Source organism: Monodon monoceros, unplaced genomic scaffold (assembly GCF_005190385.1).
Source record: "Monodon monoceros isolate NGI ecotype Baffin Bay Population unplaced genomic scaffold, NGI_Narwhal_1 Super_Scaffold_9, whole genome shotgun sequence".
In the NCBI taxonomy this organism is placed as follows: domain Eukaryota; kingdom Metazoa; phylum Chordata; class Mammalia; order Artiodactyla; family Monodontidae; genus Monodon; species Monodon monoceros.
The window spans coordinates 12,997,255-13,024,890 of NW_021703786.1; the positions used below are offsets into that span (position 1 = coordinate 12,997,255).

Below are 27,636 nucleotides of genomic sequence, written 5' to 3' on the forward strand. Positions count from 1 at the left end.
GGGGATGTAGGATGATAGCTAAAGGGTATGGAGTTTCTTTTTAAAAGGTGATGAACATTTTTTAAATTGACTCTGGTGACGGGTGCACATATCTGTGAATATACTAAAAACCACTGATGTAACACTTTAAATGGGTGAATCGGGTGGTATGTGAATTATAACTCAATAAAGCTGTTTTTTTTTTTTTTAAAAAAGGAATACTTCTTGCTGTACTAATCTGGCAACAATGTGAAAAAATACTGTGTTGGTATCTCAAAGGAATCGAGCGAGGATTAAATGAAGTAGATACTGCACGCCAAAGTGCTTAGCACCATCGTTGACAAGGAATAGGAGGTCTGAAAGTGCTTTGGTCTCTTCCCTTCTCCATCCTGTAGCAGCTGCCAAGAGAGCATGCCAGCAAGAGAACAGCCAAAGTAAACAGAGAAGCTCTTTATGCCAAATCACAGAGCCGACAAGGGGAATGTGGGGGAAGGGCAGGGAGGAAGGATCCTCCCCACTCCTTTATTCACAGGTTTAGATGTTGTTCCATCTGCTCTCTTAGTTTGAATTTCTGGACCTAGAGGAAAGGGAAAGGAGTGAGAACCAGGCGTGGGCCTCTGCCAGCTAGGGTGACCAAGCCCAGCTGGTTTGCCTAAGACTGAGGAGTTTCTCAGGTTAAAGCCAGGAGAGTTTGGGGCAAACCAGGATGAGCTGACTAGTTGGTTACCCTACTGCCAGCCTCTCAACAGAATCTGGCCCACCACTCAGGGAGGTATAGGCAGGCCGCCTGACCTTCTGCACCTGGGCCCCGGGCTCCCCTACCCCTCCCTGGTCTCCTTACACACCTTTCCTGAGACGGTGAGGGGGTAGTTTGTGACAAACACGATGTATCGGGGAATCTTGAAGTGGGAGATCTGCAGACCAGAGGGAGATAAAGCATGAGGCTGGGCGGGGTCCCACAGTTGGGTGTAGGGGACAGTGGGCTGACAGGTTGGCAGGCAGAGGGTGTTGGAGAACTGAGCAACATCGTGGTGCTTGGGGTGAGTTGAGGGTCCCACCTTCCCTTTGCAGAAAGCCTTGATCTCCTCCGCTGTGGTCTTCTCCCCTTTCTTGAGCTGAATGCAGGCACAGATTTCCTCCCCCATCCGCTCATCCTTCACTCCTACCACCTTCCAGAGTCAGAGACAGATATCAGACATCCCCATCCCCATCCGTGTCCCCTGCTCTTGGGGTCTCACCTGGGCTCACCTGGGCTGGGCACCTCACCTGCACTTCCTGCACCTGTGGGTGTGTGTGAAAGAAGTTCTCGAGCTCAGCGGGATAGACGTTCTCACCGCCGCGGATGATCATATCCTTGGAGCGGCCCAGAATCTTGCAGAAGCCCTGCTCGTCCATCATGGCAATGTCTCTGCAAGGAAAGCCCAGGAGCCGCCTCTCACCTCTGCCTCATCTGGCTGGCTCGCTCACTCATTCAGCAAAAATTTATCGAGCACCTACTATATGTCTTGCACTACTCTAGACTCTGGGGCATATGGCATGAACAAGACATTACTTGGATCGTATAGTCTCATGTAGGAGGCAGATAAAACCAAGTAAACCCATACCTATGGCATATTTTTTCTCTCTCTCTAAACATATCTATACATATGATTTTCATGGCTGGCTTCTTCTTATCATTCAGGTTTCAGCTCAAACGTTTCCACCTTAGAGAAGCCTTCTCCGATCACCCAGTAAAGGGAAGCCCCCCTCCCCACCACAGCCACTCTCTCTCTTATGACCCTATTTTATTTTCTTCGTGATGTTTATAAATGTCTGAAATGATCTTGTTTGTATCTGTCTCCCTCCACCAGATGTGTGGGAAGTAAGAGCAGGACCCTTCCCAGTGTGCCCTCCACTGGACCACCGGTGTCTAGAATCATGCTGGCACATGGCAGGTGCATAATTAGAATTTGTTGAATTAAATGAGTGACTGAATCTTGGCTCAGATTTTGCAGGCACTGTCCCAGGTGCTCTCACCTGTGCTGCATTTGGTCCTTCTGGGAGCCCTATTTGGAGACTATGGTCATCCCCATTTTATACATTTTGGAAACTAAGTCTCGGAGATGTGAAGGGACCATCTTGACACACATGTTCTCCCTGTTCTAGTTCAATGTTGCCAGCTCAGCCTCAGGACCCCCAGCCTCCCCTCGGCAGCCCAACTCTCCACACTGCCCTGCCTTCTCACCCTGTCCGGTACCACTTGTCCTGTCCAGTTGCTTCCTCGGTCTTCCAGGGCTCACCCCAGTAGCCCAGCATGACGCAGTACCCTCGGATGCACAGCTCTCCAGGTGTGTTCAGCTCTGCCAGTGTCCCCGTCCCCATGTTCACGATCTGGGCCTGGGACCAGGCAGCTTCAGGCTGGGGCCTCCCACCCTCTCACTTCAGGATGGGGGGCCCTCAGGATGGGGGGAGCTTTGCCTTCCTTCCCCCTAGTAATGAATCCCCCTGGCTCTGCCCATCCCCAGGGAAGGGAGACAAAGGCTGGAGTAGGTCCATCACCAGTCCGACACTGGAGCTGGGCATGAGAGAATAGTTGAGGCCCAGGCCAGGAGGTGCTGAGGAAACAGAGTGGAAAGGAGCTGCTCAGAGGAGGAAGCCTGCGGGGGAGCCAGGCCAGCTGAAGAATTATAAACAATGCACAAGAAAGGGGAGTCTCCTCTTACTTCCCATTAAGCAGTAAATAAAGAAGCCAAAGAGGGTGGCACAGCAGGGCCACGTGAACAGAAGAGGTGGCAAACAGGCAGAATCTGAAAGCCTAGTTGAGAAATGAGCCACAGCCAATGTGCAAGGAGAGCTTAGCCTGTGTGCCTCGTGTCTGCATCTGTGAAATGGGGAGAACTACACTTGCCCTGTCTATCCCACAGGTGGGCATCCCAGAGTGGCAGTGAGGCTGTCAGACACATGGGAGGGGGCTGATGTCACTGCACACTCACTTCAGGGAGAAGGGCAGTTGGTCCCTGGGGAAGCACTCTGGCAGTGACCCCAGAGGGGCAAGGGCACAAGGTGGGGGGGGGGGGGACCAGGTACGGGCTGGCATAAAGCACCACTGTTACAGGCTGGGAATTTGAGAGCGAAAGGTGCTCTGGGTCAGCCTTCAAGGTGCAAGGGACCCCCAGAGGAAGAAGCTGCTTGGGAAACTGTTTATGCCAAGTGAAAAGAGGACCTCTGCCAAAGTGAGTGGGGGTGGGTGGGGAGGCAGGGCTATGGGAGAGAAAGAGCTGTGTAGGAAAAATCTCTGTGCCCTGGATCCTCTTTGAGGCTGTTCTGGCTGCCCCAAAACAGACAGTGGGCTTGGCAAAAACACACCTCAGACAGGAAGGGAGGCTGCAGAGAAGTTCAGCTGCGGCTGGCCACTGTTCCAGCTCTTCCCCACTCAGGCCTCAGCCCACAGAGAAAGCCCCAGGCCCGGGAAGACCTTGCTGCTGCAAGACCTTGCTGCTGCGGGCTCTCAGCGTCTTGAGTGAGCTGTTTGGATCTCTAACTGAACGCAATAAACATCCCAGGGGGTGAACCCCAGGCGAATGGTGGGAGGTGGGGTCTGGGGCCCACCTCTGTGTGAGGCATGATCCTGCCCACACTTTCCGCCTTCTGCTCCACAGTGTCCTCGGTGAAGTTCATGAAGGTCACGGGACTGTTCTCTGTGGATCCATAAACCACCTAGAGGGTCCAGAAAGGGTGTTTGCAACAGAGCCCAGGACTGCAGCAGGATGGGGAAGTTACCCTGAGGGAAGGAACCGGGTGGGGGGTGGGGCGGGAAATGGGGAGAGTGGAAAGGCAGTTGAATGGTGGGAAAAGAGGCATATTCGGCAGAAGTCGGGAGGCAGAGGCACTGGATGTATTGCAGACTAGCTCAACTAGCAGGGGGCCGGGCTCTCAGTCTTTGTTCTTTCCTGGAGCAGCGTTACCAGTGTCCCAGCCTTCTCCACCTCCTCCCCCGGCTGTCTTAGCAGCCCGTTCCTGATTTTGGGCCACAACATCCCCTGCCCCACCCTTCCAAGCTGAAGGACCCATAAACTTGATGAGAAAGCCAGCCTGCCTTGACCAGCTGGGAGCTACACAGACACAGCCCACCCGAAACCCGGGACAAGTGCCTAGCCTTGGGGTAGGTGCCCCCCAAGTTCTGGAGAGTTTCCTGTAAATTTATTTTCCTCAAAATAAAAATACAGGCAAAGCAAGAATTTAAAAAGCCAGTGGCACACCTCCCCCACCCCCCCTTCTAGTGGTCAGAACATCTTAAGCAACAGAAAACCAGCAGCCAGCCTCGGAGGAACATCACCAGGCAGTGCTCTCGGCCAACTATGACCCCCATCTAGAGGCGACAGGTGAAAGGGGCTTAGGAGAGGGCAGGCCTCCACACCTGAGTGCTGGGTGAAGGGAGAGGGGCTGGCTGCCCTCTGTTCTAGGTTTCTTCCAGCCAGCAAAGACGCCAGACATTTTTTCATCCTTCAACCCCACCCTACCCCCCATTTCCTCTGTGTTAGTGGAAATGACTCAGGCATAGCTGGGGTTTGGAGAGACCTGGGGTCTGGCTCCTCCCCTCACCCCCAACACAGACAAGAACCCCTACCATCAGCCCAGAGCTCGCTTTGGGGCCAGAGCTGAGACTCTGCCTGCCCACTCTCCCCTTTCCACAAAAATGTGGACACCGTGGCAGTCACGTGAACACACAGAGACCTGGTCGGCTGGGGCAGGGCTGTCCACAGGATCTAGGGTCGAGAAGCCCAAGCTGTCCAGGGCTGGTCTCTTGTAGCCAGGACCCAGCCCCCTCACCCACCCTCACAGTCCTGGGGCCACTGCCCAGGTGTGGCTTCTGTCAAGTACACCTTGATGCCTCTCTGGCTGCCACCCTGGGAGAACCCCCCCCACCAAGGGGTCCTGACCGCTGGGGGTGGGGATGAAGAGATGGGGACATTTCAGGGAGATTAAGGACTGGGGAGATGGTGCGACTGTGCCTGTGGTCTTCAGGTGTTTGCCGAGCCCTGTGGGTCATTCCCCTTGCCCCCAGTTCCCACTTTTCTGGTTAACTTCAGTCGTGGCAAAGGGGCATAGGCGGTGCAGGGGACAGAAACTCAAGCCCGGGGCTGGGAGAGAGGGGCCAGAGGCGGGGCCAGAGGCCAGTCCAGGGCAGGGAAGCGCTCCCACCTCCTGAGGGCTGGCTGCGGGTGCAGCTGGAAGGGGAGCCCGACGCCAGAGAGCCCCATTAAAGCGCCGCCGGCCGGCGACTGCGGCGAGACTCGCGTCCGGCTGTCCGGCCCCGCTTCCTCCCTCGCCGGGTCCAGGGCACACGGCCGAGCGCAGAAGGGGGGAGGCGTGGAGGCTCAGACTTGAGCAAACAAATAAGTTCAGGGAAGCCTCCCTCTCTTTGGTGTAAACTCCGGGCCCGGGACACACCCATACCCACCCCGGCAGGGGCGGGGGTGGGGTGGGGGCGGGGAAGGGGGTCGGGGTGGGGAGGGAGCAGAATCCGAGGGCAGGGAGATAGGGGACCACACGGTCCCCATGGTGGGGGGGCCCCTCCCCTTCGAGGGCGGGGGCGCAGCTCCCGGCGGCCTCGCGGCTCCACGTAGGAGCTGGCTCCGGCTGCCGGCTGTGGTCAGGGCCATCGTATAAATAGGGCGGGAGACGGAGCACTGAGGACTTGCCGCTGCCCCCAGCCCCGGCCCCAGGCGTCCCGGCCATGGCCCGCCCGATAGTCTTGCTCAGCCTCGGCCTCCTGGCCGGCCTGCTGCCGGCGCTGGCCGCCTGCCCCCAGAACTGCCACTGCCACGGTGACCTGCAGCACGTCATCTGCGACAAGGTGGGGCTGCAGAAGATCCCCAAGGTGTCAGAGAAGACCAAGCTGCTCAACCTCCAGCGCAACAACTTCCCCGTGCTGGCTGCCAACTCGTTTCGGGCCATGCCGAACCTCGTGTCGCTGCACCTGCAGCACTGCCGCATCCGCGAGGTGGCCGCGGGTGCCTTCCGCGGCCTCAAGCAGCTCATCTACCTGTACCTGTCCCACAATGACATCCGCGTGCTGCGCTCCGGCGCCTTCGACGACCTGACCGAGCTCACCTACCTCTACCTGGACCACAACAAGGTGACCGAGCTGCCCCGGGGGCTGCTCTCTCCGCTGGTCAACCTCTTCATCCTGCAGCTCAACAACAACAAGATTCGCGAGCTGCGCCCGGGTGCCTTCCACGGCGCCAAGGACCTGCGCTGGCTCTACCTGTCGGAAAACTCACTCAGTTCCCTGCAGCCCGGCACTCTGGAGGACGTGGAGAACCTCGCCAAGTTCTACCTGGACAGGAACCAGCTGTCCAGCTACCCCTTGGCTGCTCTGAGCAGGCTGCGGGTGGTGGAGGATCTGAAGCTGTCCCACAATCCCCTGAAAAGCATTCCCGACAATGCCTTCCAGTCTTTCGGCAGATATCTGGAGACCCTCTGGCTGGACGACACCAACCTGGAGAAGGTGAGCTCCTGGCTGCAGGGCTCTGCCCCGGCTCCTTCTTCACTGCCAGGAGGCCAAGGGATCCAGGGCCACAGCTGGGCACCATCCCCTCTCCCCTAAATTTGCCTCTTCCTGTGGCTATCTCCAAGGTGAGGAGCTCTGCTCCCTCTGTCCTCATCTTGTCATATTCTCACCCAAAATCCTGCCCTGCTGCCCCTGTCCCTAGTCTCAGCCACTGCCCTCCTAGGATTCCTACTTAGGAACAGAGCTGGGGCTGCCCTGGCCCCACCAATGGCCCCCAGGAGGCATGTCCAGGGCTCCCAAACCCCCTGCTGTGTACAGCAGCCACCTCTTCCTGTTGGGCCTTCCACCCCTCCTCTGCTGTATTCCGCCCCCCCATCTCCAGTAAAACTACCACCCCATAAAGGGATGTTTGTTTACTGAGGAGCCTTCCAGGGGAGCTGGGCAAATCAGGCCCACAAAGACACCCTGTTCCTGGTGGGGAGTGTGCTAAGATGGGGTGGGGGGGCTGGGGAGTGAGGAGGAACACATACCTGAGGAAGACCTCCTCCATGCCTCCCAGAGGCCCTGATGGATCCCCCATCCCCACCCCCAGTCCACACACATACATTCCACTGCATTCTCAGGTCCATTTCAGCTGAGTGGGGACAGGGGGCCTGCCCCAGGTTGCAGACATGCACCCATGGGTTCCGTGAGGGGGCAAAGGCAGAACCACTCACCACTGTTAACCTTTGGCACAATGACCCTAGGTATCTCCCCATAGGAAAGACTGGCCATGCCTCACTGTGTCCCAGACAACTCACTGCCCTTTGCCCACCCTGGTCACCAGACCCATCTCCTGGCTGCGTCCTCGCTCAGTCCTTCCTCCTCTGTGATGCCCAGCACCTGGCCAGGTGGGGCTGCCTTGGGTCGGACTGGAATCCTTCCTTGGGACTAGAAAATCGCTCTGGTGTAGGGGCTCCAGCCAGCAGGTTTGGGCAGGGACCAGGGCAAGGTGGGGGAGATGGTCATCAGAGCAGTCCGATCACCAGGGAACTTCACACCCTTCTCTGGGCCACAGGCACAGAGATGAGGGCAGAATCATACCTGGACGGCAACCAGCCTTCATCTGGGTGGACAGAGTCTGCCCGAGCTTGCCCTTCTTCAGCCCCAGCCACTCCCCAGCAGAAGTCAGAGTCGCCCGTGGCCCACCATTGCCAGCGTGGCCTTTCAGTGGGAAGTAGAGCAGGGCAGCAGGGGCTCATTTGGGGCAGGGGAGGCCAGGCAGGAACTGTGACGTCTGGGCCAAGATATGGGCACCAATAGAATGTTTCCTCTGGAGCCAGACAACCTGGCCCAAGACTCCACCGAGGTGGCTCCACAAATAGAGTCTGGCAGGCAGTGAGGGAGCAGTGAGGATAGAGCTGGGGGACATCCCAGGACCCTGGGGGCTGTGGGGAACCTGGGCCCACTGCCCATCGCACCAAACACTGACCAGCTTCACTGTGTGCCAGCTTGGGCCACGGGGGCCAAACTCTGGCTGCCTCCCCAGCCCCAGTGTTTGTGCAGGAAGCATGGTGCCAGGGGAGGAGGAGCTGGATGTGGTCCTGCAGCTACTGTTGACTCCCTGGGCAAGGGACTTAACCCCTCCCCCGCCCCCCGCCAATTTACATATTGGAAATAACACTACCTATCTCAAAAGGTGGTTGTATGGATTAGGTCATCTGAGACAACTTAGTCATACTGTGAAACTCCTCAAGGTGCCACTGCTTACGTCCAGGGAACGACCCTGCTCCTCTGGGGCCATAGAGATGGGAGAGGCCGGACACGGGCTGCGGTGCTCACTCGTGCCCACCTCCCTCCCTAGTTCTCTGATGGTGCCTTCCTGGGTGTGACCACGCTGAAACATGTCCATCTGGAGAACAATCGCCTGAACCAGCTGCCTTCCAGCTTCCCCTTTCACAGCCTGGAGACCCTCACCCTCACCAACAACCCCTGGAAATGTACCTGCCAGCTCCAGGGACTGCGGAGGTGAGAGGACCCCCGTGGTACCCCCAGAACATGCTCGTGTGATGGAGTAGAGACACACTGGCCCTGCACTAAGACATCCTGGGCATATGTCCTAGATCTGCTACCTAATAGGTGTGGAACCCTGGGCATTTCCCGATTTGCATGAAGATGACAGTTCCAGACTACCTTAAAGCCAAGTCAACCTGGCCCCATGGCTCACTGGCCCTTCCTCCAGTACTCTTACTCTCTTCCCCTACCCCAGCAACTCTCTGTCTCTCCAGGTGGCTGGAAGCCAAGACCTCCCGCCCTGATGCCACTTGCGTGTCGCCCGCCAAGTTCAGGGGCCAGCACATTCGTGACACGGACGCCTTCCGCGGCTGCAAGTTTCCCACTAAGAGGTCCAAGAAAGCCGGCCGCCATTAAACAGGTATGGCCCGGTGGGCAGGTCCCCCATTCCCTCTCTAGAGATTCTGGAAGTGAGGAGGGTGTCTCAGGATACTTCCCCACCATGAAAGGGCATGCAGACCCTCCATTTTTGCAGGGAGAGGAGGGGAGGACTGGGGCTCCTGCTCTAAGGGGGAAAATGATGCTGCCCAGGACCACCACCATTCTCTCCAAACACCGTCTAGGTTGTTGGAGTCCTGACACCAATCCTCGCCTCACCGCAGGTCCTGACCCAGCCGGTCCTGGTGACTGGCCTCTGCCTTCTGCCGGAGAAACTACTGATCCTCCCACCTCCGACCCCCCCCTTCTCCCCACAGCCTCTGCTAATGCACAGAGCTGTCCACACCTAGACATGTCCTGGCAGGGCACTCGGGCACTGCAGCACAAACCCAGCTCCACCGGACGGTGAGAGCTTCATCACGCCTGGCCCCGCGGCTACGGCTCCTCTCAGAGAAGCTGTTGCTGAGACCCCCCAAGTCCTTTAGAACCGGAACACGGTGGCCATCAGGATGGCCACTCTTCCAGAATCCCCGTCTCTGCTCCCCTTTCCCTGCCATTTGGAAACAGACATCAAATCCTTGCCCCACCCCTTGCTTCTAGGAAGGGTCTCAAGCCCCTACCCCCAACTTTGCCAGCCCCCGCCTGCCAGGACACTCTAGCCGGACACTGGTGCTTTGCCACACATCCTCCCGTGCTGCATTTCTTCCCCAGATTTCTATAAATATAAATTTATGTATGTGTAATATTTACTCCCCTGTCGCCTATCTCTGTGACTTGAGAGCTGCCGATTAGGTAAGACTGTTTTTTCTCACATCTGCTTTCTGGAATGACGGCCAGCTGGAGGGTCTTCCTTGGAGACCCAGGCTGGGCTCCTCCCCACTCCCAGCAATCTCTTCTCGCCCAGCCCCGTCCTCCACTCACCACCAGTTCCTTCATGTTCAGCTTGTTGATGATGGCTCGGATCAGCTCTGAGGATGCAGGGGACCCACCGATCACACCTGAATCAGAGAGAGGGCTGACACAGCTCCCACCTTCTCCAGGCCCAGTGGACCCTCCCTTCACCTACGGCCCTTTTTAGGAAATAACATTCCCTTCTCTCCCCAACCCCGGACGTATTCCTAGACCAGGCAGCTGGCCTTGGCCTGGAGTCTAGGGACACTGGGGATTTTCCTCCCTCCCACCCATGTTTCTACAGTGGCCTTCTTGCCCCTAAATGAAAGATTGGGCACATATGTAGCTCACTGGGCCAATCCTGGCCTGCCACCCTTGGCCCCATCCCACCTCCACACATGGCTGAGATGTCATAACTTGAGAAGTCTGGTTGGTTCAGAATGTCCACGAACATTGTGGGAGTTCCGTACAGCAAGGAGCCTCTGTATGAGGGAGGTACATCTCAGAATCAGGCCTGGAAGTAGAAGGGAACTTCCTCTTCTCACCACCCCACCTGACCCTACAGTAAGGGCCAAGGCTGCAACTGTGGGGAACAGGCAGGAGAAGCTCCTTGCAGGGAGGAACTGGTCCTCTCCTGGGGGTCTCCCACTACCCCGTCTCCATTTCTCCTGGTTGGAGGTTAGAGACATCTTGGAAAGGGATCAGGGCCCAGAAGTGAGGAATAGGAGGGTCTTATCAGCCCACAGATAGCTGTCCACTGATGCCCACCTCTCTCTGCTGATGGCCTCCAGCGCCTTCTTGCCATCAAAGACCGGAGAGGACAGGATGAGGGTGACCCCGTGCATCAAGCTCACCATTGTGCCTCCCACGGAACCCAGGCAGTGGTACAGGGGGTTGGGCAGGACCACCCGTGACTTGTCTGGTGGCTGGAGATGGAAGCAGGAGGCTGGGTCTATTGTGGGGCCCCTGGAAGCCAGTTCCTCTAGCCAGCGGGGGAGCCCAGCAAGCCCCCCCCCCGCTGGCACGGTGCCAGGGAAGCCCTTGCTGGGCCAGCACCCCCTCACCTTCTGGTGCAGTCTCAGGCGCTCTCCTATCATGTTGGAGTTGTTGACAATGTTGTAGTGGGAGAGTGTGGCCCCCTTGGGGCTGCCGGTTGTCCCCTGACAAGACAAGCAGGTGATGGCTTGGCCTCTTTCATCCCGTCTCCTTCCCACCCTGGGCCAGTGCATGGAAGAGCACTGGACTGGGAGTTAGGAGGCCGAGACGGCTGCCCCAGATCCATTCATTCACTCAGTACATATTCACAAAGATTTGCCACATGCCTACACGGTGCCAGGTGTTAGGATCCACAGAGGTGGCAAATAAGGTCTGTCCTTATGCCACTCATGAGGTGGCTCAGAGAACTCTGTGGCTCACCAGCAGATGCCCTCTCTGGACCTCAGTCTCCCGATCTGCTAAATGAGGGGCTCTGACCTGTGGTGGCTCAGTGCGTCTGCCCCTGTGCTGGGGACAAGAGGGCCAGGGGAGGTGGGCATGTGACAAGGACACCAGGTGCTGAAGTTTTCCCGGGCAGAGCAGACAGCTAGGGCCGGCCCCACTAGAAGAGTGTTTGCTCTCCCCTGATCTCCTCTGCTGCCTCCTCCTTCTCGGGGGAGGGCCACATGACGGGCAAGCGTTACTGTGCCAGCCTGGGCTCGGGACAGGAGACCTCTGCCCTACCGAGGTGAACTGGATGTTGATGGGGTCATGGCAGGACAGGAGCTGCTGGGTGTGCCGGAGCCGGGCCAGATTCTGCTCTTGACTGCCAGCTGCCACCACCTCATCCAGAAGCAGCGTCCCTGGCAGAGGGGCGTCCGCCGAGATGACTGTGGTCAGCTCTGGGAGCCTGGGGGTAAGGGAGCATGGTGAGAGTCAGGGGCTGAGGAAGGGCCCACAGAGATGGGTACGGGATGAGGGGGCCAGGAGGCTGCATGAGGCACGCCTCCCAATCTGGGACACCCCCACCTCTGACTCTTCAAGCGCCCCGGCTGGGCCTTCTCCACCTCTGGACAGATCTGCTTCAGGATGCTGTAGTAATGCTGGGTCTTGAATTGCCTGGGGAACACGAGGGCCTTGCAGCCCACCTGTAGGAGGGGAGCGCCCCACCACGGTCAACAGGAAGCCCCAGCCTGGGGATGTGGTGGCATCCTAACAGTTGCTCTCTTGCCCACACACACCACCACCACGACACACACATGCACCACCCCCAACACACACACACCACCCCCAACACACACACTAGCCTGTCTGACCAACAACCCACTCTTCCCACCCACCGTCTAAGGAAGGACAGACTCTGGGGGTCACTCACTTGAGCATGGCCCCCCAGCCCAGTCAGCCCTCTATGACAACTGGAAGCCCCCTGTGCCACCAGCTGGCTCCCCCGCCCCCACCAAGGCAAGGAATGGGCCTACCTTCTTGAGGGCATACTCCACCTCCATAGCCTGGTAGGCTGGGTTCACAGACACCTGGTGGAGACACAGAGGGTACATCATGTGTCCTGGGCAGACTCTGTCCCTCTCACTGCCCCTCCACCCTCAGAGGCAGCACCCTGTACCTTCAGGCTTCCTTGGTGGGCTTCAGGAGAAAGCACCAGCTGGTCTGAAACCAGCCAGGCACCGGTATGATTCTGGGGCCAAGGGTCAAGGGGGTTCCCCTGAATGATGCCCCCCCCCCACAGCCAGCTGTGCCAGGTAAGCCCCTCCTCACCAGAATGATGCCTGCCTGGGCCGTGGCCAGCTGCATGAGTACCCATGCGTAAGAGTTGGGTCCCCACATGCCCAGACGGTCACCCTTGCAGAGGCCAGTACTCAGGAGCCCAGAAGCAGCTTTGTCCACCTGGTATAAACAGGGCGCAAAAGGGTGAGATGCAGGTGAGCAGAAAGGGGCCCATGACTCGCCCCTTAACCTTTGGCCCAGGGGTTCACATCAGAACCACCTGGGAACAAGGGACAGGCAGATACCTGGGTCTCAGCAGATCTGGAGGGGGCTTGGGAACATGCATAGTTAACCAGTGTCCCAAGAACGACTGATGCAGGAGGCACCTGGGCCACCTCTGCCTCAGTCCTGCCCTCCTCTCCTGACACCCCTTGGGGCTCTCAGGCAGCCCCGGCACCCTGCCCCACAGCTAGGCACCACCCTTGCTGCTCCACCCAGCCAGGGCAGCCTGGCGGCCAGCACCTGCCCACTTTGAGGGTTCAAAGTCAGGACCCACCTCCTCCTTGAGCTGGGCAAAGGTCAACCTGATGTTTTCGTGGTGGACAACCAAGGCCTCTCGGTCCGGGACCCTCTGTGCTGTGGCATCCAGGCATTGCCCCACAGTCTTGTTAATAAGGTGCAATGTGGTATGGCCCTGGACATAGCTGAGGCCTCCAATGGGCAGGGTGGCGGTGCGATCCATCTCTCCAGAACTGTGGGGAGAGGGGCTGTGGGCTCAACTGCACCAACCCAGGCGTCCTGGCAACAAAGCCTGGCACACCCCGCTGGGAGGTAGGCTGCTTACAATGTGTGCGGGATACTCCAGAAACTGTCTGATCCGCCCCATCCCCAGCGACCATCATCATTTAACTTAGGACCTGCTTCGCCCTTGGGAGATCAAACCTGGAGGCTGACTTCCTGTCATTAATCAGAGAGCAGGTTCTTTTCCCCAACCTACTCCCCAGTTTCCACTCAGTGCCAGGGGCCTGAAGCCTTGGTGCCAAAACCCTGGAAAGGGAAACTAAAGTCAATCACGCTGATTTGACGAAGCAGGGAGGTAGCCTGTGTGGGCTAGGAACGGCCTCATCCTAGACACCGCTTCCTCCTAGTAAAAAGGCCCCTGGGTATTTGTCAAAACCCACAGAATAGTCTAACACAAGGACTAAACCTTAACGTACTATGGACTATAGTCAATAATAATGTACCATACTAGTTCCCTAATTGTAACAAACGTGCCACACTAATGCAGATGTGAATAGCAGGGAAACTGTGCCGGGGTGGGGTGGGGGGTGGGTATAAGGAACTCTATGTTCAATCTGCTCAGTTATTCTGTAACTCTAAAACTGTTTAGGGGGACTTCTCTGGTGGCGCAGTGTTTAAGACTCCGCGCTCCCAATGCAGGGGGCCCAGGTCTGATCCCTGGTCAGGGAACTAGATCCCACATGCATGTCGCAACTAAGAGTTCACATGCCACAACTAAGGAGCACGCCAGCCGCAACTAAGGAGCACACATGCCACAACTAAGGAGCTGGCGACCTGCAGCTAAGGAGCCCGTGAGCCGCAACTAAGGAGCACGCCTGCTGCAACTGAGACCTGGTGCAACAAAATAAATAAGTTAAATAAATGTACATTTAAAAAAATTTAAAAATAAAACTATTAATTACTAAAACTGTCTAAAGTCTATTAATTAATTAAAAGCAAAAACGAAAAAAGGTCCCCAGCAGTCCAAGTGTCACAGGCCTAGGACTGCTCGTGCCCGCTTCGCTGCCCTGGGTTACAGCTGCTGGGCTCCCACCCAGGCCCAGGTGGGAGTGTGGTAGCTCTCAGACCCTGTTCTTATCAGAGAGGGCATGCTCCAGACCCTTCCAGGATCCTTCAAGGCCTCCTCTGGGCCACCACTGGGTGGTGTGGGCCCCAGGGACCCTTCCTGATGATTCAGTCCTGCAGCTGCTAAGCTGAAAAGACCGAGCCTGGCTTTCACTGACTGACCACTTATGGCTTATGGGGGAGAATTTCTGGGAAAAACAAGGTATGCAGGGCAGAGGGGAGCAAAACTGGTTTTCCCTGTAAATGGGTGAGGAGACCTCATGTCACAGGAGGGCGGGTCCCAGTGCGGGTCCCAGTGTGGGCTTGAGGTCTTGTCCCAGGTGTACCACCCGCTGGGTGGGTGGCTGTCACAGACACCTTTGGTGTCCCTTGACATGTCTCCTCAGTGCATCTCTGGTTTCAGCTGCTGGGACAGTTCCTTGTGGTTCTGTCTGCTCAGGGACTCCCTCAAGTCTCCCCTTCTTAGCTGGACAGTTCTGGGAGGCATCAAGTCCCGGGGGGAAGACCCTGGTTGCCTGCACACACCCCATACTGACTTCTCTTCTTGTCTCCTCTCCGCACTCCCTCACTCCTACTTCCTAGGATCACAAATAAATCACCAGCACCCAAGTCCTTGCTCTCAAGAGAATCCAAGTTAAGATACCTGTGTCTTCGTCTCTCTAGGCCTCAGCTTCCTCACCTATAAAGTTTGAGGACTTGGATCAGTGGTTATCCTCAAGGGGATGCTATTTACCTACCTGGGCAATCTTCTCAAAGGGTTGTAGCGAGCCACCTAAGCCAGGTGGTTCCCTCAGGTGTGTTGGAGCAGAAAACAGCCAGGTGTCACAGGCCTCTGAAGCCCTGCCAGCAGCCCACACTCAGGGTAACAAACCTAAAGAACTACTAAGGTAGTTCCCTGTGGTCACCATGACACCCTTCAAGAGAGACTGTGTACCCAAATCCTTCACTCACAGGCATACTGTGGAGGGCATCCATTTTTGCTCACTGGGAAACAGATACGCTCTTTTCTTTGGGTTTGCCAAAGTGATAGGTGCAAGAGCAAACATGTGGAGAAAACCTGCTTAAGAAGAAAGCCAACACAGAGGAAAGTAGGAGAGATGGAAAGAGACAGAGAGACAAAGAGAGACAGAAACAGAGACAGGAAGACGCAGTCACAGACTTAATCTTGAGATTGTCGAATACCTAGACCCAGTCACGTGTTAAGCCTACCTACCTCTGGACTTCTCACTGTCAACAGTCAATAAATTCCCTCTTTCAATTTAAGCCAGTCTGGGGGTCGGGGAGGGGAAAGCTGAACTCCATTTGTGACAACATGGATGAACCTAAAGGACATTATGCTTAAGGGAAATAAGCCAGACACAGAAAGATTAATACTGCATGATCTCACTTATATATGTAATCTAAAATATGAACAAACAAACAAATTTAAGCCAGTCCGAGTTCGGTTTCTATTGCTTACAACTGGTGAGTCCTAACTATATACATTTTTTGCATTCAGTGGCTTACCACTGCCCTTGAAAGCCCGGCAGGCCACTTCCCAACAGCCCAGCATCTGGATTAGAAGGCAGAGAAATACAGATCTCAGCCAGTTTAATGGTCACATTGTCAACAAATCATTAAAGGTGGGGAGCGGGGGGATCTGCCTGACAACACGGACCCTCTTATTCTCAAAATGACCCGGAGTCCTATTTTGTTTGGAATCTGATTTTCTACACATTCACCATGGTTTTCAGTGGCTTCTTGGAGTGTCTAGTTGGCAAATCAACAGGTTGATTAATGTGCCCTCCCCCAAATGCAGTTCAATTGCCCTGTGTATTATCTCCTTTATCTTCATGGTGGCTCTGATAGATGGTATGAGAGAGACCCCCAGTAGCCCCTTCTCCCTTAATAATACACCCTTGGATGTTCACCTGGCTATGGCCAGGTGGAATAGAGACCACATTTCCAAGCTTCCCCAGCAGGTGGTCTGGTCCAGGAATAAAGTTCTGGCCGAGGGGATTTAAGGAGAGGTCGTGTGTGCAGGTTCTGAGAAGAACCCTTAAAGAGAAGCACATCTTTTTTTCTTTCCCACTGGCTGTAATGCTGCCCATGACAGTTCTCTTGGACCACATGGTGAGCTTGGGCACCACAGAGCAACAGACAGAAGGGCCTGGAGTCTGACAGCAGGCTGTACCATGCCGGCCACAGACCGGCCATCTCCTAGAAGAAGAAACTCCCATCTCCTAAGACCACGGTGAGAGGGGATTTTTGTGATACACACTAAGCCAATTCTGAAAAATACAGGTGGGAATTATGAACTCTCATTGTACAGGTAAGGAGACTGAAGTGCAAAGAGGCAAAGGGGGCTGCCCAGCTGGTAAATAGCTGAGCCTGAAGTGGAGAGTTCAGTACCACTGCCCCAGCGTTACAGCCTTGCCTGCCCAATCCAGGGAGAAAGGATGGGATGGGTAATTCTCTTCTTTAGGCTCTGGATTTAGTCCCTATCTGATCAACAGAGATTGTCTAATCTCAATTTTATTTTTCCACAATTGTTTACTAATTGAACCCAAGAAACTGGGACTGCGTAGGGCAGGGTTGTGGTGGAAACAGGTTGCTCCTTCACAGGATTGAAGGGTTCTAGAAACACATATCAATGCAATTTGCTCATAAACTTAAGAACCACGCTTCGCTGGGAAAGACCGAGTGCAAACACCGCTGATTCTACTTCCCTCCTTCCTCAGACACACCCAAACGCCTTGGTCACGAAGGGTGGCCTCTTCTTTTTCTACTCTTAAACAAAGTGGCAGATACCCCATTTAAACCTGAAAAAGACAATAAAGAGATTTGGTTTCAGGAAAAGTTGTTTGCTTGTTTGTGGAAAGTTTAAGGAGTGGGAGCAGGACCGCCAGGAGTCCCAGCTGCTACCAACTCAAACAACTAGAGTAAGCCTTTAGCTACGTGCACTGGGTACTATAAAACGCCAGGTGGGAGTGGGTCAGCCAGGCGGGAGCTGGGAGGGAACTGGAGACGAGGCACAGCCCCACCTAAAGGTGTCCACAGAGAATGGGCCTGTGAAAATTCAGGCCCGGATCTGCTGCCAGATCTGATTTCACAAGAGAAGTCAGGAAACAAGGATTTAAAAAGAAAATATTTCTTTTGACCTTTCATCTTTGGCAACTAATGTGTTCTCTGTTTTATCCTCAGTGCTTCACAGGGCCTGGAATGTAAGAAGTGCTCAAATGAATGACCAAAAGAATGAATTATAAATAATGCACATAACCCAATTAAAAATAAGCAAACAACTTGAATAGACTTTTTTCCAAAGAAGATATATGAATGGCCAACAAGCACATGAAATGCAAATTAAAACCACAATGAAATACCACTTCACGCCCACTAGGAAGGCTGTAAACAAAAAACCAAAATATCAAGTGTTGGTAAGCATGTGGAGGAACTGAAACTTTTTTTTCCGTTGCGGAGCACAGGCTCCGGACGCACAGGCTCAGCGGCCATGGCTCACGGGCCCAGCCGCTCCGCGGCATGTGGGATCTTCCCGGACCGGGGCACGAACCCACGTCCCCTGCATCGGCAGGCGGACTCTCAACCACTGCGCCACCAGGGAAGCCCAAGACTAACTTTTACGCAATAAGGAAGGGCTGCAGGCTGCCCATGAAGTTCATGTGCTGTCCTCTTGGGCAAGCCTCAGTCCTCAGTCAACATACTCACCCTTGTGTGAGACACAGCTCCAGTTAAATGTGCCAATGCATCTTCTAGCTCATGGCAGATGAGAGGCAGGCTCTCCTCTTCCATCTCCCTTGCACATCACCCCAAGATTCATTATTCAACCCAGCAGCCCAAGTACTGCTCACTGATCCACGCACCATGGGGCTGCATTCTTGCAGGGGTGGGGGGGGGGGCTCCTTTCCCTAATTTTCAGGAAGACACTAGGCTAGTGGTCAATCTGGGAGTAGAGATGGCAGATGCTCGGGCTGGAGGGGACAACTTTTAACTTGTAATAACTGTTTCATCCTGAAATAAAGTTATTTTTATGTACCCACAAAGATGAGTGACACATTTATACCAGCTACAACATACAACTAGTGTTCAAGAAAATGAAGGAGCTGTTGTGACAAATAAGACCCAAAGAGCACTAGTGAATGGTCATTTTCTTAACTGATGGCCATTTTAGTGTGCAGTGGCCACCAAGAGCACAAGAATGACTATGACGTTAAAAGGTCCTCAGCAAAAACTAAGAATTTCGGGGGCTTCCCTGGTGGCTTAGTGGTTGAGAATCCGCCTGCCAATGCAGGAGACATGGGTTCGAGCTCTGGTCTGGGAAGATCCCACATGCCACGGAGCAACTAAGCCCGTTCGCCACAACTACTGAGCCTGTGCTCTAGAGCCCGTGAGCCACAACTACTGAGCCCATGTGCTGCAACTACGGAAGCCCACACGCCTACAGCCCGTGCTCCACAACGAGAGAAGCCACTGCAATGAGAAGCCCGCACACTGCAATGAAGAGTAGCCCCCGCTCTCCACAACTAGAGAAAGCCCACGCACAGCAATGAACACCCAACACAGCCAAAAATAAATAAATTTATGAAAAAAGAATTTCGACCTAAGTCTCTTAGGGAAAAAGAAAACCACCACCTCAAAATAGATCACAGACTGCATGTAAAACATTAGAAACATTTAGAAAACAACATGGGAGAAAACCTTTAGGATCTAAGGCTAGGCAAAGTTTTTAAACTTGACACTACAAGCACGATCTATAAAATTAATAAACTGACCTCATCAAAATTAAAACTTTTCGCTCTGCAAAAGACTGTATTAAGAGGACAAAAAGATGAGATACAGAGTGGGAGAAAATATTTGCAAACCACATATCTGACAAAGGACTAGTATCCAGATTGCATAAAGAACTCTGAAAGCTCAACAGCTAAAAAAAAAAAATTCAACTGGAAAATGAGGAAAAGACATAAAGAGATACGTCACCAAAGAGGATACACAGGTGGCAGATAAGCACATGAAAAGTTATTCAAGGGACTTCCCTGGTGGCGCAGTGATTAGGAATCTGCCTGCCAATGCAGGGGACACGGGTTCGAGCCCTGGTCCGGGAAGATCCCACATGCCGCGGAGCAACTAAGCCCGTGCGCCACAACTACTGAGCCTGCACTCTAGAGCCTGCGAGCCACGACTACTGAAGCCCGTGAGCCACAACTGCTGAAGCCCACGCGCCTAGAGCCCATGTTCTGCAGCAAGAGAAGCCACCGCAATGAGAAGCCCGCACACCGTAACGAAGAGTAGCCCCCGCTCGCCACAACTAGAGAAAGCCCGCACGCAGCAACGAAGACCCAACGCAGCCCAAAATAAATAAAATTAATCTATTAAAAAAAAAACAGAAACAGTTCTTAGATGATATAATATTGGGGACCACAAGGTGTGACTGGGCTGCCCAGTTCAGTGGGCCTAGAAGCCACACCGTCTCCATCACTCTCTGTTGGGATAGCCCCTTGACACATTTGTTAGACCTATTCTGAGGCCCCCACTTCTCAGCTTGCCTTTATGCTGCCACACCCAAGAGGTGAAATATTGAGCATAGGAGATCATGTCCTTTTCCCCGTGGTTATCAAGGAAAGCTAAACTGTTTAATGTATAACACACACTTTCATGAATTTTTTTGTCAAGATTAATAGGTCACTCCTCCCAAAAGCAACCCTTGATTTTTGAGCAAAAGAAGATAGACACAAGAGTATATACTCTGAGAGTCAAGAATAGACAAAATTAATCTATAGAGATTAGAAATCAGAGTAGTGATAGTCTCTGGTTGGGGAAGGGAATTGACTGGAAAGGGGCACTACAGAAATTTCTAGAACTGTGCTGTCTATATGGTAGCCTAGTCACATGTGGCTCTGGAACACTTGAAGCATGGCTAGTCTGAATTGAAGTGTTCTGTAAGTGTTAAATACACACCAGATTTGGAAGACTTTATGAAATAAAGAATATAAAACACCTCCTTAGCAATTTTTAAAAGATTGATTACCTGCTGAAATGATATTTTGGCTATACTAAGTTAAAGAAAATATATCATTAAACTTATTGCCTATTTCTTATTACTTTAATATGGCTACTAGAAAACATAAAATTCCACATGTGGCTCACAGTATATTTCTACTGAACAGCACTGTTTTAGAGCGATGGACAAGTTCTGTATCTTGGGGTGTTGAGTAATGGGTGAATACATTTGTTAATATTCATCAAACTGCACAACCAAGATTTGTGCATTTTACTGTCTGTAATTATACCATAAAGTCCCATGATCTTTCCACCACCCAACATAACCTTCCTGAAGGAGTCCACAGCTTACAAAGAACACAGACTGCAAAGAACCCCCAAGGTAAGAGCTACAATGAAGATTTTGAGCAAGGCACTCTGTATTGGTGGAAGCTTCCTTTTTTTTTTTTTTTCGGTACGCGGGCCTCTCACCATTGTGGCCTTTCCCGTTGCGGAGCACAGGATCCGGATGCGCAGGCTCAGCGGCCATGGCTCACGGGCCCAGCTGCTCCGCGGCATGTGGGATCCTCCTGGACCGGGGCACGAACCCATGTCCCCTGCATCGGCAGGCAGACTCTCAACCACTGCGCCACCAGGGAAGCCCAAAGCTTCCATTTTTAGCTCGAATAAAACTGATGGTGTATATGTGTTTTTGCAGAGAAAGTAAACAGGAAATTATTATTTGAGTCCAGTAAACTCAAGAAGACAGAGGGCCTGAAATACTTGGGGTTAGGAGGCATCCATGCTGCAGATTTTCCCTTGGGTCACTGTTCGGGGCTCATGGGGAAAGTACACAGGAGCCGGGGTGGAGGCTGATTCAGAACACCTGCCCTTGATGGCATCACTAAGGTACATACAAGGTTTAGCTCTTAGCTTTCTAGGGTCAAAACCCTCAATGTTTTCTGTTCACTCATACAGGACTAGAGAAAACCAGAGAGTCCAGAGGTTAGGAAGAGTTCATAAGGGTTTAAGCATAAGTAAGATTTCATACAAGTATGAAGGCTTCCTACTTCGACCACAGCCCTCTTGGATTCAGGGATCCAAGTCTCAAAGCCCAGCCTCCTTAGGAATCACAGAATGTCCACAGAAATACTGCAGAGTGCTTCTTATCCAAGTGGCCTATTTTACAAAGAAACGAAGGTCCGGAGAGGTTGAGGGACTTGCCTAAAGCCATACTGGTCGGGCTGGGCTTGCTTTCCTGTCATTCAGCTCCCAAACCGAGAAATACATGCATGCCAATGAGATTCACAGAACATGATTCCTAAGGTAGAAAAACAGCTTGTTTATTTCTGAAGGGAGAGGCCCCTGGCAGAATTATTGGTTCCTGTCATTTATCAGGACACTCCTCTAGCAAGGCCCCTGTAAGAGATGAAATTACATCCTGTACTTTGGTTTGATCAGGGGGGAAAAAAAGCAGTCCTTTATCCCAACACTCAGCGTAATCACGGATGGGTCTGTCAACACAACCAGAGCAGCCCCAGCTTGGTTCAAGCAGTTACCTCTGTCAGAACGGTCTTCCTCCTACTCTCCAGACAAGGCTCTAAACTGTGGGTCTTGGGGGTCATCGTAGGAATGTGCAAAGCCATTGTTACATAAGTACTTTCTGTCTCATAACTCATTAGCACCAGGCTGTGGGTAAGAATTTTCTTACGCGACCTCATTTAACTCTCACTCTCACGACAACACTATTTACACATAACAAAAGTCTCAAGTTTAACTCAGTCCCAAAGCTACCAGCTAGAAAGTGGTTCTTTTGAACTTAGATCTGTCTGGCTCCAAAGTCTTTGTCTGTAGATTGAATAAATAAATAATGTGGGAGATGTTAGGAGGGCTTCCTACGCAGGGTTCAAAAGAGTTCAAGCACAAGCAAGAGTTTATATCAATACAAGTATACAGCCTTCATCCTTCAAACCACAGACCTATCATTGGAGGGATCAGGCTCAAATTCCAGCTTCTTTAGGAAGTCTTACCTAATCCCATTCCCACCTATCAGATTCTTCCCTGCTTTGATTGACACTCTCCTGGTATAGCATCCTTACTGCCTTGAATCAGTGGGTCTATGATCCTCCCCTGCAGATCCCTTTCTGGCAAAGAAGCCACTGGAAACAAGTTCGTTCATCCTTGTATCCCCCACTGCACCCTCTACAGTAGATTGCATACCTACTGTGTGCAAGGTAGGAGAGGTAACTAAAACCAATGTGTACCAGTCACTGATTACAATGTCCAAATTTATAGTTTATTTTCTATTATTACATTTAGACTGGAGTAGTGAGTAAGGATATCATTACCAAATCCCTTGTTAATCATCTTTGGTAGATTATGGGAAGGGTCTATTTTTCTATTGTGATTTCTACCCAAAAGACTTCCTAGCTTAATATAATCCCCTCATATAGGGACAACATTTTATAGTTTCCAGTACTGGTCCCACCTGATTATAGCCATCCCCCTGGAGGGTGGTCCATGAAGCCCACTCATGCCCTTGCACCAACCATCAGCACTGAGTCACTGGAGCCCCCGCTCTGAGGGTCACACGATTCTGAGAGGCTTGAGCCACGGCTCTCTCTGTCTTTCCCAGCTCTGAGTGTTCCCAACACCCTGGGTGCAGCTGCCCCACTGGCAGCCCCAGGCCAGCGTTAGAGGTCTGAAGGAAGCGTGCATATTGGAGCTGCATCAGGAATCGCACTGGATTCTGCCCTCCTAGGCTCCCTGAAGCTCCAAACTAGACCATCTGCCTTCCCTGGGGATGGGGTTGTGTGGACAAGGGGAAGGGGGTCTGTAGAACAATGGGCAGCTTCTTCTTTCCTTCTGGGGAAAAAGGCTATGGACAACCCTGACTTTGATGGATAGGGGAATGTCCAGAAGATCCAGGGGCTACATTTAGGGCTGGGCAGAGGCTGACATCTTGGTAACTGGCCAGAAGAGAACCAGGTGCAATCAAGAGGCCACTGAGGAGGGAATCCTCTCCTACCTTCAAATCACTTGAAATTCCTACCCAGACCCCATTTGGAGGTTCTCAGGTACCAACTCTGCCCCAAAGCAAAGGCTGAGAAGAGCAAGCCTTTGTCAATCCAGCATGTAGGTAGCATTAGTGACAAACTCCACGGTTAGGTAACATACTCAAGGTCACGCAGCAGGGAGGTGGAGGGCTATAACCCAAAGCAGTCTGGCTTCAAGGTTCTTGCTTTTTCTTAACAGACAGAACTGGGGATCTGATAGGTAACAGGCATGGGGTGTTTGTCAGCAAGAAAGCAGGCTGTATGTGACCAGGTCAGAAAGAGCAGAGGACAGAAGCCCTGGAGCTTTCCGCACCATGGCACCTAGAACACTGAATAGTGATCATCTTGACTTATCTTCTCCCTCACTAGACTACAAGTTCCCCGAGGACTGCGTTCTCTGGCTTTCATAAAAATACCCGCCCTGTGCTTGACGTGACTTACGTTCTCAGGAACATCTGCTGAATGCTTGAGACTCTTGAGGGCTTCTTAAGGACAAAGTAGGTGCAAAATCAGGTCAAACCATCATAGTCAGTAGGTAAGGCCTCAAGCAGCACAAGGGAGTGGCAGGAATGGGAGGGAATTAGGCCAAATGCTCAGGAAGTCTTTCTCTGGACACATGGATCTCCTGACAGAGTCAGAATTTCAATGAGGCCTGGTGCCCCTACTCTGCAATTGTAGGCCTGCAGCATGTAAGAGACCTGCTTTGTTTACACATAAAAAGTCAAAGGTCAGGGGACTTCCCTGGTGGGGAAATGGTGAGAACCGTTTTCTTCATCAGAATCCCATCTGCTGACCTGCCCTGAGCCACTGGGTTTTCCCAGAAAATTAAGCCTAGTGATCTGAAAGCACTGCATGCTTTCTATATTCAGAAACCAGCAAGTTCAAAACGTTGTGATCTTGGAGTTCTAGCCAAAGAGGAGGAGTTTGCATCTCCCTCCAACTTCATTCCTTTTTTTTTTTTTAACCAAGCAGTTCTCTCAGAGAACTTTCGGCTTCTCATCACTTTTCCATGCCCAGACCTACACTCCACCTGGCATCCAAAACTGTGTCCTGACCCCAGACCTAGCTGGCTGGCAGGGCAGGCTCAGTGGTGCCCAGGCCTCCCCCTGCTGGGCCCTGAAGATAAAAGCCACCACTGATAACATCAGCGGGAGCCCAGCTCTGCTTAATCAACACACTTTCACATCTGTTATCTTACAGGGAAGTAACATTACTTACTGTGTTGCTGTAGAGGCAGCAAAACTACTTGGAAACACATCCTCCACCTGCCAGCCCCCATCCCACCCTCTGCATTGAGGACAGAAGAAAACAGGCCCAGTAAGTAGCAAGGAGCCAAGCGGTGTTTGAGGAGAGGGGTGACTGCTGAGCTTAGTGGCCTAGGGTGGACAACACCGGGTGGAAGATCCCCAAGTTTATCCCTGCAAGGGGTCCAGCTCAGAGGCAGTGTCCTGGGGACAGAGTACAGGCCTTGCCCCTGCCCCTCCCCCTCGGGACAGACTGCTAAAGGCTCCCACTTCTGGCCATCAGTGTGCCCGCGAATGGACGAACCTAAAGTCCCAGACCAGAGCCCAGAGTCAGTGCACGGTCCCTGCCAGCCACCAGCCGCAGCCCCAGTCTGCGTGGGCCAGGCCAGCATTTCCTGTTGCCTAGGTGCCAGGTGCGGGGTACCTACTCTCCCGCGTGTGCCGCCCGGAGGTGGGGCAGCCGCGGGCCTCCCAGCCCGAGCGCGATCAGCCCCCAGCGAGGTTCCGCAGGACCCCCAAGATCCCCTCCGGGGGACGGGGCCCGTCCCTCTCCTCCCAGGCCGCGTACCTGAGGGGACGGACGCCCCACAACCCCACTTCCTGCCAAACCCGGGAGAGGCCGACCCGGGCCCCCAGCACCCCCGGGCTCCGGGCGCACAGCCTCCCGACGCGCAGCATCCCGACGTAGACAGCCATGGCTCGCCAAGCCCGCGTCCGGGCCCGAGTAAACTTTTAGTGCGCTGAGGCGGGGCGAGCGCGGAGCGGGCGGGGAGGCGGGAGGGTCGCCTCTGCCTATGGGTTGCGGAGGACTAGGTGCCGGCCGGGCGGGGCGGGGCGGGGCGGGGCGGGGCGGGGCGGGGCGAGGCGAGGCCTGCGAGGCTTGTTGGAAGAGAAAGCGTGCGGGTCACCTTCCCCTTGACCCGCCGCCCTCCGCCTCCCACCCTCTTAAAATGGCCCTCGTTTCCTTCTGGATCCGACGTCCCCGGCCCGCAGCCCAAGGCAGGTCTCCCTTCCCAACCACCAGGGGCTTGGGTCTGGGGGCGCAAGAGCGTGTTGATTTCCTAGAGGGGGAGCCAGCGGCGCGGCGCGGCGACGCCAGACGCGGCCGTCCCCCGAGCCGTGTTGGCGCGTGGGTCACGTGCGGCCCCCGTCCCCCCGCGGGTTGTCGGCCAGAGGCCAGGGAAGCCCGCGCGAAGCGCCCCCAGCCATGCCGGCCGGAGCAGAGAGCCCGCGGGGGAGAGGAGGCAGCTGGGACAAAGCGTGGCGCGGCTGAGACCGCTGCGGCCCGAGTACTGGCTGAAGACAGACGTCAGCTTCAGAAGGGACTCCATTAACAAATGGAGGGGAACCCCACGTCCCAAGCGTCAGCCTCCCATCCCTCCCCAGACTTCTGCCTTGACCTGCAGTGCACACTAAGGTGGCCTCAGGCGTTGGAACCTGTCCACCACCCCCACCTCCGCGCCCCAGGCACAATTCCTGAGGCTGAGGAGTGAATGAAAAGTAAACCTCTCTCTCTCCAGACCCTCCCTGTGGTCCCCTGAAGCCCAAGTGTGGTTGCAGGATGGAGAGAAGGTGACTGCCCATCTCTGGACCTACCTAGGAAAAGAGGCACTGGACAGCAGTGTGGCACGTGTGCCAGGTCCGTAGTGTCTCGGTGTAGCCGTGGCCCTTCTTCCAGAGGAGAAGGGGGAGAGCAATACGGGAAAGACCTTAGCAGGGTGGCCTCCCCTCTCCTGACCCAGAGGCAGTGATACACACTGGGCCAGGAAGAAGGGGTGGCTGAGGGCGGGACTTGGCCTGAGAAGATCTTCGCCTTTATCTGGGAATTTTGGCTCAACCGAGGTTGTGAGAAGGAGACAACGCCGCTCCTCTTCATGAGCCTGAGAGTGACCTCGATCCCTCTGAAACCCTAGCTCCTGGGGAGGGTCCCCACACTTCAGTTGTGTGGGGATGGGCTTGCAAGGGCCTGCCTTCCTCATAGACTAGCTCACAGACTCTGATAGCCCAGCCCAGGGAATGTGGGGCGCTAAGGAGTATCCCAGGTCTGGGTACCAAGCCCTGCTTGGCAGACTCTGCTACTAGCTTGCTGGGTGACCCTGGGTAAGTCATTTCTCCTCTCTGGGCCTGTGAAGTGAGGAGTGGATACTGAGCTTGCAGGCCCTTGCACTTTCTTTGCTAGTTTGAGGATCCTGGAGGGGGAAGGGTGGAATGAGTCCCTCCCTGAACTTTGCTCCAGACTCAGCTTTCCACACACTGGGCTTTCCTGACTTCCCAGACATAGATGTCGTGGAATCACAGCCACCAGTTTCAAGATATCTCCCCCATGCCACCAGGCTCTTCATGCCAGGCTCTTCAAGGACGTTATCTCGGCCCTCACAATCAACCTGCAAGGAACAGGCATGCCTTGGAATGTGTCTCTGTTTTTATGGATAAAGAAATTGAGACCCAAAGCGGTTCAGCTACTTGTCCAAGGTCAAGGTGGGCTCAGTGAACACAAGCCAAGGCTCTGTCTATACTCAGTTTGTGGCTTTGGGCAAGTCACGGGGCCTTTCCAGCCTCAGTCATCTTTAAAATGGGAATAATACTAGCCTCACACAGAGGGCTGGGGTAATCACTGAGTACAGTAGCACAGAACTGGTACTCGACCAGTTTTCAGTGATGGTTAGTTTCTTTTTCCATCCTCTTCTTCCTCCTGTGTCTACACTCTGAGACCTTCCTCTGCGTTAGGTATTGCAAACCTTTTTTTTTTTTTTTTTTTAGGAGGAAGAATTACTTTTCATCTCTGCAAAGCCTTGAGAGCTGTGGTAGGCACTGGTTTCAAGGAAGGTGAGGAGGGCTGGGGGAAAGAAAAATGGAAATGCCTGATGTGAGAGTTCCTGAGTCCGGGTAGCAGATCATGGTGACCAGAATTCTTGGGTCACTTTGAGGGAGTAGGTAGCTGGGCATATTGGCCATCCATGCCCTCCAACTTTCCTCTCTCATCCGTCAACCAACTCAGTTCCTCATA

General features: G+C 53.8%; 2 protein-coding genes across 8 annotated transcripts; one reads left to right on the forward strand and one right to left on the reverse strand.

Moving 5' to 3' along the window:
• Window positions 1–414: 414 nt before the first annotated feature.
• Window positions 415–26,336, reverse strand: ACSF2 (acyl-CoA synthetase family member 2). Of its 6 annotated transcripts, XM_029211488.1 has the most exons (17): window positions 25,198–25,385; window positions 13,433–13,537; window positions 13,047–13,242; window positions 12,542–12,670; window positions 12,247–12,300; window positions 11,798–11,916; window positions 11,513–11,678; window positions 10,858–10,953; window positions 10,562–10,719; window positions 10,184–10,275; window positions 9,824–9,900; window positions 3,568–3,675; window positions 2,204–2,355; window positions 1,246–1,387; window positions 1,038–1,148; window positions 825–893; window positions 415–556 (listed from the first exon to the last, which is right to left on the reverse strand). In XM_029211488.1, the coding sequence occupies exons 1-17, from the start codon at window positions 25,323–25,325 to the stop codon at window positions 506–508; spliced, it is 1,953 nt and encodes a 650-aa protein (XP_029067321.1). In that variant the 5' UTR covers window positions 25,326–25,385; the 3' UTR covers window positions 415–505. The 6 variants fall into 6 exon arrangements, with proteins under 6 accessions (XP_029067321.1, XP_029067319.1, XP_029067316.1 ...); XM_029211486.1 differs by lacking the exons at window positions 13,433–13,537; window positions 25,198–25,385 and adding an exon at window positions 26,226–26,336; XM_029211483.1 differs by lacking the exon at window positions 13,433–13,537 and having other exon boundaries at window positions 25,198–25,435.
• Window positions 5,461–9,817, forward strand: CHAD (chondroadherin). Of its 2 annotated transcripts, XM_029211491.1 has the most exons (4): window positions 5,461–6,469; window positions 8,316–8,479; window positions 8,740–8,885; window positions 9,088–9,817. In XM_029211491.1, the coding sequence occupies exons 1-3, from the start codon at window positions 5,696–5,698 to the stop codon at window positions 8,879–8,881; spliced, it is 1,080 nt and encodes a 359-aa protein (XP_029067324.1). In that variant the 5' UTR covers window positions 5,461–5,695; the 3' UTR covers window positions 8,882–8,885; window positions 9,088–9,817. The 2 variants fall into 2 exon arrangements, with proteins under 2 accessions (XP_029067324.1, XP_029067323.1); XM_029211490.1 differs by having other exon boundaries at window positions 8,740–9,817.
• Window positions 26,337–27,636: the final 1,300 nt, after the last annotated feature.